The 18,612-nt window shown below is 43.0% G+C and overlaps 1 protein-coding gene across 3 annotated transcripts in view; it reads left to right on the top strand.

The window, feature by feature from the left end:
- Positions 1–18,612, top strand: part of armc2 (armadillo repeat containing 2) — a 208,848-nt gene that overhangs the window by 183,326 nt on the left and 6,910 nt on the right. For all 3 annotated transcript variants that reach the window (XM_068027169.1, XM_068027168.1, XM_068027170.1), the window contains exons 16-17: positions 3,654–3,786; positions 4,995–5,155. In XM_068027169.1, the coding sequence (XP_067883270.1) occupies positions 3,654–3,786; positions 4,995–5,155 (294 nt within the window). The remainder of the gene's footprint in view (positions 1–3,653; positions 3,787–4,994; positions 5,156–18,612) is intronic.

Below are 18,612 nucleotides of genomic sequence, written 5' to 3' on the forward strand. Positions count from 1 at the left end.
GTGAGGTGATACATTTTGGAAGGAGTAATGTGACATGGAAGTATTCAATGAATGGGCTGACACTGGGAAGTTCCGAGGAACAAAGGGACCTTGGCATGTTTGTCCATAGATCTTTGAAGGCAGAAGGGCAGGTTAATAGGGTGGTGAAAAAGGCATATGGGACACTTGCCTTTATCAATCAAGGCATAGATTACAAAAGCAGGGAGGTCATGTTGGAGTTGTACAGAACTTTGGTAAGGCCACAGCTGGAGTACTGTGTGCAATTCTGGTCGCCACATTTTAGGAAGGATGTGATTGCATTGAAGGAGGTGCAGAGGCGATTCACCAGGATGTTGCCTGGGATGGAACATTTAAAAATTTATGCTATGAAGAGAGGTTGGATAGGCTTGGGTTGTTTTCACTGGAGCAGAGAAGACTGAGGGGTGACCTGATTGAGGTGTACAAGATTATGAGGGGCATGGACAGGGTGGATAGGGAGCAGCTGTTCCCCTTAGTTGAAGGGTCAGTTACAAGGGGTCACAAGTTTAAGGTGAGGGGCGGGAGATTTAAGGGGGATTTGAGGAAGAACTTTTTTACCCAGAGGGTAAATGGAATGCACTGCCGTTGAGGGTGGTAGAGGCAGGTTGCCTCACATCCTTTAAAAAGTACCTGGATGAGCACTTGGCACGTCATAACATTCAAGGCTATGGGCCAAGCACTGGCAAATGGGATTAGGTAGACAGGTCAGGTGTTTTAATGCATCGGTGCAGACTCGATGGGCCGAAGGGCCTCTTCTGCACTGTATTATTCTGTGATTCTGTCGCAAAAGGTTGTTGAAATCTCTGAGCCGCTTTTTCTTCACCACTTGACTCTTCCCTGTAGTCATACTGTTTTGAACTTCTTTGCCGTGCAAGAAAACACCTGTTGGGTACAAGCATTTAATTCAATATCATCAGAGTGTTGTTTGTTTGACTGTGCTTCAGCCCAGAACAATACATCCATTACTTTATTGTAAGGTTTCTGGATTGTGACATGTCGAAATTCAAACCAAGTGATTAAATCCATCAGTCGTGCAGCATTCTTGGTAACAAACTGAACCTCTCATTAAGCTGAGCATCTTTTAGAAGGGTTACAATGTTTGCTAAAATCTGTGTTTTTGGTGTTATTGTGAATTCTTAAGAGACAAAGTCTGAGTGGTATTTCAGGTGAGCTGCATGATACTGTACTACCCAAAACCAAGAATTCCAATGTGTAATTATGTTTTGTTCCCTTATTTTGGCCATTTCAGCCGCATATTGTAGTTGGATAAATACTATGTAAAAACAAATTAATCAAACTTTTTTGTTGTTTGTAGCATTTTGATGTATGCAAGTTGGCTGCCACACTTAGAGTCATCGAGATATACAGCACAGAAGCAGGCCCTTCGGCCCATCGTGTCCGTGCTGGCCATCAAACACCTCACTATTCTAATCCCATTTTCCAGCACTTGGACCGTAGCTTTGTATGCTATGGCGTTTCAAGTGCTCATTTAAATACTTCTTAAATGTTGTGTGGGTTCCTGTCTCTACCACCTCTTCAGGCAGTGCATTCCAGATTCCAACCACCCTCTGGATGAAAAGTTTTTTCCTCTAAACCTCTTGCCCCTTACCTTAAATTTATGCAAAAAGAAAATTGTTTTTTAAAATGCTGTGGGGGAAGGTTTACACTAATTTGGCAGGGGTTGGGCACCAAATGTAATATTAAAAAGTAGAAACAAGGTGTACAGAGGACTGGGAAAGTTAGAGTTAGAAATAATACAGAACTGGGTGGGATCATAGCAAATACAAAGAGTCTATGTTAGGTGGTATGCATGTGTGTAAATGCACAAAATGTGGTTCATAAGGTTGGATGCTGTTACAACTGAGGTGGGAGGAGTTTTTTCTAGTTCCACTTCTCCACAGGTCACAACATATATTTAAATGTGTACCCAGTTACCGATATGGTCAATCATAATTTTTATTTTTATCCCAAAATAAAATACACCAACTAGGTTTCTTTAATAAACAACAAAATTATCAGTTTATTATAAAACAAGATTCATCAGTGAGAAGCAAAGCATTAACACACAGATGGAAATATGAAAGTTCCCTTTTTACCTTAGTCCCTCACACACACACACACACACACACACACACACACACACCCATTAACCGAAAAAATTGAAATTTTCTCTTTAGGGCTCTATTGCAAAAAAAAGACAAAAAGGAATACTTTGGCCAGATACTTGCTAATTCTTGAATAAAAAAGAGAAGATATGGAAAGATGTCAGTTGTTCCTTTTTAGTTTGGCATCCCAAATACACGTAGATGGCTGTCACTGGGATCTCTCTAGAACACTTCTTTTCAGGCTCTAGAACAGTTCTTTTCAGACGACATTGAAGATCAGTTTGGCAGGCTTTCTAGGAGAAATGCGACAACAGGGGTTTCTGGCAGGCTTTTCAGGAGAAATGCAGCATCAGTTTCTCTATTTCTTACACTTGATTCTCAGGAAGTTTTCAAAAAGGGTGCTGATGGTGACTGCTCTCTTGGTTAGTTTTCTCCAACTGCCGTCAAAACAGTTCCCATCCCAACATACTGTCTAAAGCAAAACCAAAAACAATATCTTAAGAGTCAAGCCTCCTGACCCCTATAAATCTTGACCTGTCACTTCTCTTTAAACGTCTTCCCCAAGTCAGAAAGCTCCTGCTGGGTATTTATCTGAAGACAGATGACTTTCAGTAAATGTTGTTTTCAAACAAGACCTCGCAGTGTCCTTTCAATGACCCCAGTGAAAAAAACACCCATGCAATCCTTTTCAGTTTTCCCAAATCAAACAATGTCAATAATTCTAAAATACAAGTCCTCAAAAATTACTTAATAAAAATATATAGAAGCATTGCCATAACAGTATATAAAACACTAGTTGAGCCCCACCTGGAATAGTGTCCAATTCTGGGCACCATGCTTTAGTAAGGACATGAAGACTTTGGAGAGAGTAGGAAAGAGATTTACTAGAATAGTTCCAGGAATAAGGAATTACAGTTACATGGATTGACTGGAAAAACTGAGACTGTGGCCCTTAGAGCAGAGATTGTTAAGAGGAGATTTGATAGAGGTTTTTAAAATCATGAATGGTTTAGATAGCATAAATGAAGAGAAACTTTCCAATGGCTGAAGGGTCGATAACCAGAAAGCATAGATTTAATGCAAAAGAACCAGAGGTGACACAAGGAAAGACATTTTTTTACGCAATGCGTGTTTAGCATTTGAAATGAACTGCCTGATAAGATAGTGGAAATGGAATCAATAGTGACTTTCAAAAGGGAAATGAGTAAATATTTGAGCGAGACAAAATGGCAGGGATATGGGAAACGATATGTGGAATGGGCCCAACTGGATTGCTGTTCAAAAGGGCTAGTGCAAACTCGTCAGGCCAAATGGTCATCTGTGCTGTACTATTCTATGGTTCTGTTACTCCATGAAAAAGTGATTCATTGAATATGGACGATGCTGAGAACATAATGAAATACTTATATAACTGCAAGTTCTTTCTTTCTTATTTGGCTTATGAGACATTTTCTTAACTGTCCAATCTATAACTGCCATAAGAGGGAAATACTTCCACTAAAGTTATTCTTTTCCTCTCCTGTAAATCAGTGGATAAATTTATGATCACCTTGTTGGATGCTAAGCACCAAGACGTCTGTTTCGCTGCTTGTGGAGTACTTATAAATCTTACAGTTGATAAAAGCAAACGACCCATACTGAGACAGGATGGAGGGATAAAAAAGTAAGTATAAAACTCTTCTTTTCTTGCAGTTATTTTTAACACCTGGCTGAAGTATTTTTAGTTGATAACTGGATTGGTTTTAGATAAATTGGAGGGTGAACACAAAGGAATTACTTAGCTGTGTCTTACCTGTGAGCGAAGTTGAAACATTGGGGTTGAATCTCCATGGAGGGGCTCCCCAACAACAACCTTTACTTCAGTGGAAGATCTGCAGAAGCCTCCGAGAAACGGCATAACCATGCTGATGATCAGGAAATTCAACCGCATTTACTTTATAGTTCAATTTTAAGGAATATGGGCCCTGAATTCCTGCAGGAGTTCTTCAGGTCTCCTGTTGGGAGGCCGGCAGAACCCCCAGAGAAGCATGAACAGTTGAAAAGAGCCATTTCCTAGCAGATTCTGCTGGTCTCTCACCAGAGTTACAGTTACAGAGTGCCCCTGATCTTTTTATTAAGAAAGCATTGTCTGTTTTTTTTAATCACTTCTTTTGTTTTCTTGAAGAAACTGGCACCATCTCAGCTGATCCACACTAAAATCTGCAGGGTCAGAAGGACATCCCTTAACGTGCCTACCACTGTGGTTGCATTTAGGGTCCTCACCCACTGAAGAAGCCACAAATTGTAGTACAGAGTTGCAGTTGGCTGGTTGTGGGGGGGGGGGCGGGGGTGGGGGGGGGGTGCGGGAGGGCTTGGTATAGGCATTGTGCCCCCCTCCCCCCCCCCAAGAATTATACATTGTCCCCTGTGACCCCTCCTCTACAAGCATTTAATTAATAAAAAATACTTGCAAGTTTTTCAGGAGTTTGGGATCGCAGCCTAGATGCCCAGGTGGGGCCCATACATGTCCTTGGCAGAGCCGGAGGTACCACTGCTGGTGAAATTCCAGGTCCCACTCCAGTACCGGAAACATGGGATCTCCCAGCATTGGGAGTCTATGGGCTTGCCCCCTCCTGTTCCAATAGCTTTAAAAGTGTTGGAAAGATGCTCTATCCCAAATGAGGCTCTGTGAAAATTACGACATTAGCCCAGGACAAGATGTAAATTTAAACCCTTCAGCATACTCCTGCCAGGGCTATAATGTGGGGGGGTGCTGAAAGGGCCACAGATTTGGACCACCGTCTGTTTGCAAGTGTTAAGAGTGATATAACCATCAATTCAAAACATGCAACATCATCTTTGTTTTAATGTGCTGTATTTTGTTGATTCTAGGTTAATTGACTGCTTGAGAGACTTTGGGCCGACAGATTGGCAATTGGCCAGCCTAGTCTGCAAAACACTTTGGAACTATAGTGAAAAAATAACTACTGCTGTGTTGTGCTTTGGAGAAAAAGAGACTAGTGAACTATTGGAACTCCTTCCTGCATATTTAGGTAACAAACAGAAAATCCTCTTTGCCTGTGATGGCTTTGGTTGTATGTTGTTTTACAAATACCCTGTCAAATTGATGTTATATCAAAGCTGGCCTCTCTTACTATCCTCTGATCTGGGCATCGTTCAGAGGACCTGAATTCTGTATTCCACTACTTTCTTTTTAAAGTCCAAAATGAACAATGGCAGAATTAACTTATAGCTGCAGATTGCACCCTGTATTCCAGCAGTCTGTTCACTGTCAGCTGATCGATGAAGTCAAATCCTGGAGGGTTTCTTATCTAGTCTCAGATTCTGATATAGCCTGCCACAAAGACACACCACTACCCACTAGGTATTTAGCGGGTTTAATGTAGGAGTCTTATCAAATAAAATCTAGGTACATAGGAACAGGACTAGGCCATTCAGCCCATCAACCTGCTCCGCCATTCAATTAGATCATGGCTGATCATTTATCTCGACACCACTTTCCCATGCTATCGCCATATCCCATGATGTCATTAGTCTCCAGAAATCTGTTGATTTCTGTCTTGAACATACTCAATGATTGAGCTTCCACAGCCCTCTGGGGTAGAGAATTCCAAAGAATTACCGCCCTCTGAGTCAAGAAATTCCTCCTCATCTCAGTCTTAAATGGCCTATTCTGAGATTATGTGCCCTGGTTCTCGACTCACCAGCCAGGGGAAACATCCTATCTACATTTACCCTGTCACGCCCTGAAAGAATTTTGTATGTTTCAGTGAAATCACCTCTCACTCTTCAAAACTCTAGACAGTCAATACAGGCCCAGTTTCCTCAATCTCTCCTGCCATGGTGAGATTCGAACCCATGTCTCCTGAGCATTAGCCTGGGCTGTGGATTACTAGTCTAGTGACATTACCATTACGCCACTGCTATACTCTCCACTTGCCTGATGGGTGCAGCTCCAACAACACTCAAGAAGCTCGACACCATCCAGGACAAAGCAGCCCACTTGATTGGCACCCCATCCGCAAACATTCACTGATGCAAGGTGGCAGCAGTGTGTACCTTCTGTAAGATGCACTGCAGCAACGTACCAAAGCTCCTTAGACAGCACCTTCCAAACCCGCGACCTCTACCACCTAGAAGGACAAGGGCTGCAAATGCATGGGAACACCACCACCTGCAAGCTCCCCTCCAAGCCACACACTATCCTGACTTGGAACTATATCACCATTCCTTCACTGTCGCTGAGTCAAACTCCTGGAACTCCCTTCCTAACAGCACTGTGAGTCCACCTACCCCACATGGACTGCAGTGGTTTAAGAAAGCATCTTCTCAAGGGCAATTAGGGATGGGCAATAAATGCTGGCCAGCGACCCCCACATCCCATGAACGAAAAAAAACCTCTCCTCATTAGACAATCCCGCCATCCCAGGAATTAGTCTGGTGAACCTCCGTTGCACTCTCTCTATAGCAAGTATATCCTGCCTTAGATAAGGGACCAAAACTGTACACAGTACTCCAGGTGCGGTCTCATCAAGGCTGTATACAACTGCCCCGAGACATCTTTACTTCTGTACTCAAATCCCCTTGCAATGAAGGCCAACATATCATTTGCCTTCCCTATTGATTGTTGCACCTGCATGCTAGCTTTTCGTGACTCATGAATAAGGACACCCAGGTCTCTTTGGAAATCAACACTTCCTAACTTCTCACCATTTAAGAAATACTCTGTCTTTCTGTTTTATTCACACTTATTCACATTATGTTCCATCTGCCATATTCTTGCCCATTTACTTAGCCTGTCCAAGTCCGCTTGAAGCCTCTTTGCATCTTCCTCACAGCTTACATTCCCACCTAATTTTGTGTCATCAGCAAATTTGGAAATATTACAATTGGTTCCCACATCCAAATCATTTATATAGATTGTGAACAGCTGTGGCCCTAGCATTGATCCTTGCGGTACCCCACTAGTACCAGACTGCATCCTGAGAATGGCCCGTTTATTCCTACCAATTCTCAATCCATACTCGTATATTACTTCCAATTCCATCTGCTGTAATTTTGTTTACTAACGTCCATGTGTGGGATCTTATCAAAAGCCTTCTAAAAATCCAAAAACAACACATTCACTGGTCCGACTTTATCTATGCTGCAAATAGCATCCTCAAAAAACTCCAACAGGTTTGTCAAACACGATTTCTCTTTCATAAATCCATGTTGACAATTTTACCATTATTTTCTAAGTGTCCAGTTATCACATCCTTTATAATAGATTCTAGCATTTTCCCTACTACTGACATCAAACTCACAGGTCTGTAGTTCTCCATTCTCTCTCTCCCTCCCTTCTTAAATAGTGGAGTTACATTTGACACAGAGCCACTTAAGGAGATGACAAAAAGCTTGATCAAAGAGATGGTTTCAAGGAGTGTCTTAAAGGAGGAGAGGTAGAGATGCAAAGAGCTTTAGGAAGGGAATTCCAGAGCTTAGGGCCTCAGCAGCTGAAGGAGCGGCTGCCAATTGTGGAGCAATCGGGATGCTCGAGGCCAGAATTAAAGGAGCTTAGATATCTTGGAGGTCTGTACAGCTGGAGGAGATTACAGAGACAGGGAGGCATGAGGACATTAGGGATTTAAAAACAAGGATGAGAATTTTAAAATCGAAGCATCGTCGGTCAATAAGCACAGGTGTGATGGATGAACAGGACTTGGTGCGATTTAGGACATGGGCTGTGGCAATTTGGTTGATCTCAAGTTTATAAATACATGGTGATGTTCTAATCTGGAAAGCCAGTTGTTGAAGGATAAAACAGGAGCCAATCTTTATTCAGTCTTGCATTTATTTGCAGAGTGAAACATTACAATGATACACCTCTGAACTCAACCACACCACAGTTTCAAATAGTGTCTCTTTATATGTGCTCAAGCGAAACCCCAATTAATGCTTACACCTGCATACAATTAAACACAATTAATATACAATTAATAGGTAGAACTTGGGAGGACAGCCAGGAGTGCATTGGAATAGTCAAGTCTTGAGGTAACAAAGCCATGGATGAGGGTTTCAGCAGCAGATGAGCTGAATCAGGGTCAGGCAATGTTACAGAGGTGGAAATAGCGATAGTTGAATATGTGATCAGAAGCTTGTTGTGAACAACCTGGTTAAGCCTCAGATAAGAACAAAGAACTGTACAGCACAGGAACAGGCCATTCGGCCCTCCAAGCCTGCACCGATCTTGATGCCTGCCTAAACTAAAACCTTCTGCACTTCCGGGGACCGTATCCCTCTATTCCCATCCTATTCATGTATTTGTCAAGATGCCTCTTAAACATTGCTATCGTACCTGCTTCCACCACCTCCCCGGGCAGCAAGTTCCAGGCACTCACCACCCTCTGTGTAAAGAACTTGCCTCGCACATCGCCTCTAAACTTTGCCCCTCGCACTTTAAACCTATGTCCCCTAGTAACTGACTCTTCCACCCTGGGAAAAAGCTTCTGACTATCCACTCTGTCCATGCCGCTCATAACTTTGTAAACCTCTATCATGTCGCCCCTCCACCTCTGTCATTCCAGTGAAAACAATCCAGGTTTATCCAACCTCTCCTCACAGCTAATGACCTCCAGACCAGGCAACATCCTGGTAAACCTCTTCTGTACCCTCTCCAAAGCCTCCACGTCCTTCTGGTAGTGTGGCGACCAGAATTGCACGCAATATTCTAAGTGTGGCCTAACTAAAGTTCTGTACAGCTGCAGCATGACTTGACAATTTTTATACTCTATGCCCCGACCGATGAAGGCAAGCATGCCGTATGCCTTCTTGACTACCTTATTCACCTGCGTTGCCACTTTCAGTGACCTGTGGACCTGTACCCCCAGATCTCTTCGCCTGTCAATACTCCTAAGGGTTCTGCCATTTACTGTATACTTCCCACCTGCATTATACCTTCCAAAATGCATTACCTCACATTTGTCCGGATTAAACTCTATCTGCCATTTCTCCGCCCAAGCCTCCAACCGATCTATATCCTGCTGTATCCTCTGACAATCCTCATCGCTATCCACAACTCCACCAACCTTTGTGTCATCTGCAAACTTACTAATCAGACGAGCTACATTTTCCTCCAAATCATTTATATATACTACAAACAGCAAAGGTCCCAGCACTGATCCCTGCGGAACACCACTAGTCACAGCCCTCCATTCAGAAAAGCACCCTTTCACTGCTACCCTCTGTCTTCTATGACTGAGCCAGTTCTGTATCCATCTTGCCAGCTCACCTCTGATCCCGTGTGACTTCACCTTTTGTACCAGTCTGCCATGAGGGACCTTGTCAAAGGCTTTACTGAAGTCCATATAGGCAACATCCACTGCCCTTCCTTCATCAATCATCTGTTGCTAGGCAGAGGGATGGAGCCAATGGCTAGGGAATGGAGTCTGTGGCCGGGACCGAAAACAATGGCTTTGGCCTTCCCACTATTTGGTCAGAGGAAATTTCTGCTCATCCAGTACTGAATGTCGGACAAGCAGACTGATACTTTAGAGATAGTGGAGGGGTCGAGAGAGGTGGTGGCGAGGTAGAGCTTGTGTGTAGTCAGCGTACATGTGAAAATTAAGGCCATGTTATTGGATGATGTTGCCAAGGGGCAGCATGTAGATGAGAAGAAGGAGTAAGCCAAGGATAGATTCTTGGGAACACCAAAAGTATTGATGTGAGAGTGGGAAGATAAGCCATTACAGGTGATTCTGTGGCTTTGACTAGATAGATAAGAATTGAATCAAACGACTGCAGCCCGACCCAACAGGATGACCGTGGAGAGGGGTTATAGGAGGTGTGGTCAACTGTGTCAAAGGCTGCAAAATGGACAAGAAGAGCAGTTTGCCTTTGTCACAGTCACATAAAATGTCATTTGTGATGTTAGTAAGAGTCAAGGGCAGAAACCTGATTGGAGGGATTCAAACATGGATTTCAGGAGAAATTTCTTCACTCAACGGGTTATGAGTCTTTGCAATTTGCTACCCCGGAGAGCTGTGGATGCTCAATCATTGAGTATATTCAAGACAGAGATCAATAGATTTAGGCTACGAGGGGAAATTAAGTGATATCGGATAGTGCAAGAAGTTGAGGTAGAAGATGAGCTCTGGTTTTGTCGACTGGCAGAGCAGGCTCAAATGCCAATTGGCCGACTCCAGATCCTAGAGTTCTGGGAAAGATGGGCACAGATTTGGCAGGCGACAGCACGTTTAAGGACTTTGAAGGGAGGTTAGAAGTGGGGCGGTAGTTTACAAGTACTGAGGTGGCAAGGGTTAGTTTTTTGAGGAGAGGGGTGATGATGGCAGATTTGAAGAGAAGGGGACAGTATCTGAAGAGAGAACCATTAACAATATCAGCTAACGTGCGAGCCAGGAAGGAAAATTGGGTGGTCAGCAGTTTAATGGGAATAAGGACAAAGGAGCAGATGTCTGTGTAAAGAATTTTTTCCTAACATCTCTCCTTACTCTTACTGATTTAATTTTAAATTGAGGAACCCTCATTACTGACTCCCCAACCAGAGGTAATAGCCTTTCCATATTCTCACTGTACTCTAAATATAGCCTAATAAATGTTTTGTATACCTTTATCATTGCTTTTTTACTCTGTATTCTCCTATATATAAGAACCCAAAATGTTATTGGCCTTTTGTGTAATTTCATTGTTTCTCTTCCTTTTCTATTGGTTGCTATTTGCTGACTCTGTGTTTTTGATCTATAGTTTTAGTATTTCCTGATCTAGCAGTTTTCTTTCACACTTGCTACTTGCTGATTAATGTACACTCTAAATGTCCAATTGTGATTTTTTTACAGTTTCATGAGTATGGAAAAATGAGCCACTTGTATGCAAGTATAACACAGAAATTTTCAAGTAGGGCAGAGAAAGGTGCATGAGATAAAAGACTCTTTTAGGCTCTAAAATTCCACTGTTTATGCTACTTATGAGTTCTGCTGCTCGCTCTGGAGATGCAGCAAGATACCAGCAGAACTACAGCAGAATTTCCAGACCATGTTATTTTTCTATCCCCCCCTACACTCACCCTAAATCGAAGAAGATGATATAGGCATTAAAGTCCATTTTGTTGTCAAAATTCCTCCCCCAATGTTATGTTTCTATCCATACCATGATTAAAAATGGCTCTCTCAATTCCCCTCACACAACCAATTTCTAGATGTTTAGGATACCTCTGCGCTTGCAGAATTCTGCAAACACAGCAGTAGTTAAAAAAAAATTTCAGCATTAGTCTTACATAATGGAAAAAAATTTATGTTACGACCGCGGCAGGAGGAGTTCAGTCCCATTTCTCCACAGGTTATAACATCTCAATAAATTTTTCCAACTGACCCAAACAGTCAATTAGATACTCTATTTGTCCCCAGAATAAAGCACACCAAACTGGTTTCTTTAATAAACAACAAAATTATCTGTTTTTTATAAACTAAGTCTTAGCCAGTAATGAGGTAATACGCGAATTAAAATATTACAGCCCCTTATTTTTATCCTAGCCCTCACACACTCACATATACAACCGGTTAACCGGGAAAAAAAAGGGATTTTTGTTTACAGCTGTTACAAAGAAATAGAAGGAATAAAAAAAACTTAGACTGCAAAGAAGATATGGAAGGATGTCCTTTGTTTTGGCGAGGTGTCCCAAAGTTGAATAGGTGGTTACCACTAGGAATCTTTCCAGGCGAGGTTGATGAACAGTCTGGTTCGGTAGGCGTTCAAAAAAATTCAGCTACAGAAGACTTGACATAGATTTTACATCAGGTGTGCAGCAACAAAGGTTTCAGTTCTCTCACATTCGATGCAAAGTGCTTCTAAAGATGCCAGGTTTTCTGCAAACATTCAGGATTTCTTCAAAATACAGGAGTCAACAGTACAGTTTCATACAGGGTTTGCTTTTCAAGAGCAGATATTCTTCAAAGAGAGGTGGTCTGGATTTTCTGTTCTCCTGGCAGGTCAATAAGCAAAGCTCCAACTGCCTCCTTTATCCAAAACCAGCTGGCTTTTAACAGTTCAAAATGAAACCAACTTTTTCCAGGCAAATCGTATTACAATCATAAATCCTTTCTTAGAGTTAAACAGCACAGAAACAGGCCCTTCGGCCCATCGTGTCTGTGCCGGCCATCCAGCACCCAGCTATTCTAATCCCATATCCCTGCACTTGGCCCGTAGCCTTGTATGCTATGGCATTTCAAGTGCTCATCTAAATACTACTTAAATGTTGTGAGGGTTCCTGCCTCCACCAGCTCTTCAGGCAGTGCGTTCCAGATTCCAACCACCCTCCAGGTGAAAAGATTTTTCCTCAATTCCCCCTAAACCTCCTGCCCCTTACCCTAAATCTATGCCCCCTGGTTCTTGACCCTTCCGCTAAGGGAAAAGTTTTCTTCCTATTTAACCTGTCAATGCCCCTCAAAATCTTGTACACCTCAATCATGTCCCCCCTCAGCCTTCTCTGCTCCAAGGAAAACAACCTGAGCCTTTTCAGTCTCTCTTCATAGCTAAAATGTTCCAGCCCAGGCAACATCCTGGTGAATCTCCTTTGCACCCTCTCCAGTGCAATCACATCCTTCCTATAGTGTGGCGACCAGAACTGTACACAGTACTCCAGCTGTGGTCTAACTAGCATTTTATACAGCTCCATCATAACCTCCCTGCTCTTATATTCTATGCCTCGGCTAATAAAGGAAAGTATCCCATATGCCTTCCTAACCACCTTATCTACCTGTGCTATGCCTTCAGTGATCTATGGACAAACACACCAAGGTCCCTCTGTACTTGCTAGGGTCCTACCATCCATTGTATATTCCCTTGCCTTGTTAGTCCTCCCAAAATGCATTACCTCACACTTTTCAGGATTAAATACCATTTGTCACTGCTCCGCCCATCTTACCAGCCCATCTATACCTCCATGTAATCTAAGGATTTCCTCCTCACTATTTACAACACCACCAATTTTCATGTCATCTGCGAACTTACTGATCAAACCTCCTATAATCACGTCTAAATCATTAATGTGCACTACAAGGGTCCCAGCACTGATCCCTGCGGTACACCACTGGTCACAGGCTTCCAATCGCAAAAACAGCCCTCAACCATTACCCTCTGCCTCCTGCCACTAAGCTAATTTTGGATCCAATTTGCCAAATTGCCCTGGATCCCATGCGGGACCTTATCAAAAACCTTACTGAAATCCATGTAGACTACATCTACTGCTTTACCCTCATCTACACATCTAGTCACCTCCTCGAAAAATTCAATCAAGTTAGTTAGACGTGATCTCCCCCTGACAAAGCCATGCTGACTATCCTTGATTAATCCCGGCCTCTCCAAGTGGAGATTAATCTTGTCCCTCAGAAATTTTTCCAATAGTTTCCCAACCACTGATGTTAGACTCACTAGCCTGTAATTACTAGGTTTATCCCTACTACCCTTCGTGAATAATGGTACCACATTCGCTGTTCTCCAGTCCTCTGGTACCTTTCCTGTGGCCAGAGAGGATTTGAAAATTTGTGTCAAGACCCCTGTTATCTCCTCCCTTGCCTCATATAACAGCCTGGGATACATCTCATCTGGACCTGAGGATTTTTCCACTTTTAAGCCTGCTAAAACAGCTAATATTTCCTCCCTTTCAATGCTAATATGTTCAAGTATATCACAATCCCCTTCCCTGATCTCTACACCTACATCGTCCTTCTCCATAGTGAACACCGATGAAAAGTAATCACTTATGTCCTCCGGCGCTACACAAAGTTTGCCACTTTGGTCCCTAATGGGCCCTACTCTTTCTCTGGTTATCCTCTTACCCTTAATATACTTATAAAACGCCTTGGGATTTTCCTTTATCTTGCCCGCCAGTGTTTTTTCATGTCCCCTCTTCACGCTCCTAATTACTTTTTTAAGTGCCACCCTACACTTTCTATACTCCTGTAGTGCCTCTGCTGTTTTCAGCGGTTGGGATTTGCTGTAAGCCTCCTTTTTTTTCCTGATCCAATCCTCTATATCCCTTGACATCCAGGGTTTCCTGGGCCTGTTAGCCCTACCCTTCACCTTAAAGGGTAAATGTTGGCTCTGAATTCTCACAATTTCCTCTTTGAATGATTTCCACTGATGTGATGTAGACTTTCCTACAAGTAGCTGCTCCCAGTCCACTTTGGCCAGATCCTGTTTTATCAAGTAAACATAGCAAGGTGTTGTGTTTTGACTTAAGAGCTTTTGCTTTATTGACAACTGTGTACTACAGGCCTCCAAACAGTCAGGAAGAGATTCAGTACCTTTATTTCTGGTCCATCTTTGTCCTTTTCCATAACTACCTTAAATCTTAGAGTTATGGTCACTATCCAGAAAATGCTCCCCCACTGACACTTCTACCACTTGACTGGCTTCATTCCCTTCTCTTGTAGGACTTTCTGCATACTGGCTCAAAAAGCACTCCTTTATGCATTTTAAGAATTCTGCCCCTTTAAGCCTTTTGCACGAAGACTATCCCAGTTAATATTGGGGAAGTTGAAATCCCCTACTGTTATTACCCTATTATTTTCACACCTCTCAGATTTGCCTACATATCTGCTCCTCTAATCTCTTCCTGACTGTTTGGAGGCCTGTAGTACACAGTTGTCAATAAAGCAAAAGCTCTTAAGTCAAAACACAACACCTTGCTATGTTTACTTGAAATCATAAGCCTTCCAGTAAAAACTTGTTTACTGGTCAACCTTTTGTTGACCTTCATTTAAAAAAAAAACACCCACAAAGTTCAGCAATCTCTAGATGATTCAATGTTCATGAAATCCTTTCCAGTTTTAAAAAATATAGATTCTCAAGTTTTAACAAAAAATGGAAACCTCATAACAATAAATTATTTATATACCATCCCATTCCTGTCTAATTATGCCATCATTTCCGTACTGCAGTCAAGGCACAGATACAGAAAAGGCAATGGGCTCTGACAACATCCTGGCATAGTACTGAAGACTTGTGCTCCAGAACTAGGCACTCCCTAGCCAAGCTGTTCAATACAACTATAATACTGGCATCTACCCGACAATGTGGAAAATTGTCCAGGTATGTCCTGTCTACAAAAAACAAGACAAACCCATTTTGGCCAATTAGCACCCATTAGTCCACTCTCAATCATCAGCAAAGTGATGGAAAGTGTCTTTGATAGTGCTATCAAATGCCCCTTACACAACAATACCTGCTCACCAATGCTCAGTTTGGGGTCTGCCAGGGCCATTCGGTTCCAGATCTCATTGCAGCCTTGGTCCAAACATGGACAAAAGAGCCAAATTCCAGAGGTGAGGTGAGAGTGTCTGCCCTTGACATCAAATGCAGCATTTGACCGAGTGTGACATCAAGGAACCCCAGCAAAATTGAAGTCAATGGAAATCGGGGGGAAACTCCACTGGTTGGAGTCATATCTAGCACAAAGAAAGATGGTTGTGGTTGTTGGAGATCAATCATCTAAGCCCAGGACATTGCTCCATGAGTTCCTCAGGGTAGTGTCCTAGGCCCAACCATCTTCAGCTGCTTCATCAATGACCTTCCCTCCATCATAAGGTCAGAAGTGGGGATGTTCGCTGATGATTGCACAATGTTCAGTTCCATTTGCCGTATTCCTGGCTTGGGCTGATAAGTGGCAAGTGACATGTGTGTCACATTAGTGCCAGGCAATGACCATCTCCAACAAAAGAGAATCTAACCATCTCCTCTTGACATTCAACGGCATTACTATCGCTGAATCTCCCACCGTCAACATCTTGGAGGTTACCATGGACCAGAAACTTAACAGGACCAGTTATGTAAATACCGTGGCTACAAGAGCAGGTCAGAGGCTGGGAATTCTGCAGCAAGTAACTCACCTTCTGACTCCCCAAAACCTGTCCACCATCTACAAGGTACAGGTCAGGAGCATGATGGAAAACTCTCCACTTGCCTGGATGAGTGCCGCTGCAACAACACTCAGGAAGCTCAACACCATCCAGGACAAAGCAGCCCACTTGATTGGCACCCCAACTACAACCTTAAACATTCACTGTTTCCATCGCCGATGTACAGTGGCAGCAGTGTGTATCATCTACATGATGCACTGCAGCAACTTGCCAAGCCTCCTTCAGTCGCACCTTCCAAACCTGCGACCTCTACCACCTGGAAAAACAATGGCAGCAGATGCATGGGAACACCACCATCTGCAAGTTCCCCTCCAAGCCACACACCATCTTTACTTGGAACTATATCACCGTTCCTTCACTGTCATTCGGTCAAAATCCTGGAACTCCTTCCCTCACAGCAATGTGAATGTACCCACACCAGGTGGCAGGTAGACTGCAGTGGTTCAAGAAGGTGGCTCACCACTACCTTCTCGAGGGTAACTAGGGATGGGCAACAAATGTTGCCAGCAACACCCACATCCCATGAAAGAATTTTTAAAAAGTGTACCCAGAAATAAGGAATATTAATTTCTGCAGCTGCTCCTATTGGCTGGATCCACTAATTCGATAAAGTACTACATAAGAGATTCATGACAAAAGTAATGGTGTATGGAGTCAGGAATCGGGTAGAAGAATGGACAAACAGAAAACAGAGTAGGAATTAAGGAAAGTTTCTTATATTGGAAGAAAGTGGAAAGAGGTGTCCCACAGGAATTTGTGCTGAAATGGTCACTATATATAAATGTGTATAATGATCTGGACTCAGAAATTGGACATATTAAGCAGAGTCTTCAGGCCCTGCTGAGGTCAGGAATGGGGGATTTGGGGCTCGAAAATACCAGCACTGGCCCTAATGCCAGTTTCCCAACCCTATTCCCGGTGCTGGCCGTTTTAGGGATGGGTAGCTAACTAGGCTTAGTAAGACCCTTATTAATAGTTATAGAAGGCTGACTGGGATTCTCCAGTTGGCCTCCAGTTTCCTGATGTGATGGAGCAGTTTAGTTGCCTAGAGGAGGGCATGCAGCAGCAGGCTGGGGTCCCAGCTCCAGGCTGGCCTACAGTCCCTTGCTGCCTGCCTGGGTGCAGGTGCAGCCAAAGGCCGCCCTGCTGTGGGACTCCCACTACCTCCCCTCCCACCCACCTGGCTGCTATCTCTATTTTTCATTTGAATTTTTACAAAAGTTGGTGAGCGGGCATCTTCATGTTGAAATGCCCTCTCAGTTACTTACCATTCATTATAGGCTGCTGCTCCTCCCAAACTGGAAAGCCTTTGATTGGCCCTCCAGCCTCACAATCCCACCTGCTGCCCTTAATTGCTCCATGCCAATTAAGGGGGTGCCCCAGTCAAAATCCCATAGAGTGACTGATTCCCCCCAGGGGCGGGTTTGGAACCTGGAAACAGTTCCAACTCTTGCTTCCTGCCCCTGAAGCAAAAATTCAGCCCATGGTTTTGTCATTTGCCAATGACACCAAATCGGGGTGGGGGGGTCGGTGTAGCTCAACGGTTCTCAAACTAGGGACCACACTGACTTTGAAAGGAACACTTTCAACATGATGATAAGTGGCTCCATGTACTAAAATTACATACATCTTTTATGATGTGCAATATTAATAAGAAAAACTGAAAAAAATTCTGACATAGATAATTAAATGTTTTAAAAGAACATACATGTTTACTTATAATTATATTTTAACTATATATATTGCAACTTGTGTAATACTTATAGGAACATAGGAGCAGGAGTAGGCCATTCAGCCCATCGAGCCTATTCCGCCATTCAATATGATCATGGCTGATCATCTATTTCAATGCCTTTTTCCCATATTATCCTCATATCCCCTTATGTCATTTGTATTTAGAAATCTGACAATCTCTGCTTTAAACAAACCCAATGACTGAACTTCCACAGCCCTCTGGGGTAGAGAATTCCAAAGACTCACAACCCTCTGAGTAAAGAAATTTCTCCTCATTTCTGTCCTAAGTGGCTTCCCCCTTATTTTGAAATTGTGTCCTCTGGTTCTAGACTCTCCAAAGAAACATCTTTGCTGCATCTAGCCTGCCTATCCCTTGAAGTATTTTGTAGGTTTCAATAGGATCACCTCTCATTCTTTGAAACTCTAGAGATTACAGGCCCAGTTTCCCCAATCTCTCTTCATAGGACAGTTCCGCCATCCCGGGAACAAGTCTGGTGAACCTTTGTTGCACTCCCTCCATGGCAATAATATCCTTCCTAATGTAAGGGGACCAAAACTGCACGCAGTACTCCAAGTGTGGTCTAACCAAGGTTGTATACAATTGAAACAAGACTTCACTACTCCTATACTCAAATCCTCTTGCGATAAAGGCTAACATACCACTATCCTTCCTAATTGCTTGCTGCACCCGCATGTTAGCTTTCAGTGACTTATTGACAAGGTCCCTTTGTACATCTACACTTTCTAATCTCTTACCAATTAAGAAATACTCTGCACATCTGTTCCTCCTACCAAAGTGGATAACCTCAGATTTTTCCACATTATATTCCAACTGCCACGTT

This window comes from Heterodontus francisci, chromosome 3, assembly GCF_036365525.1.
Source record: "Heterodontus francisci isolate sHetFra1 chromosome 3, sHetFra1.hap1, whole genome shotgun sequence".
NCBI lineage: Eukaryota > Metazoa > Chordata > Chondrichthyes > Heterodontiformes > Heterodontidae > Heterodontus > Heterodontus francisci.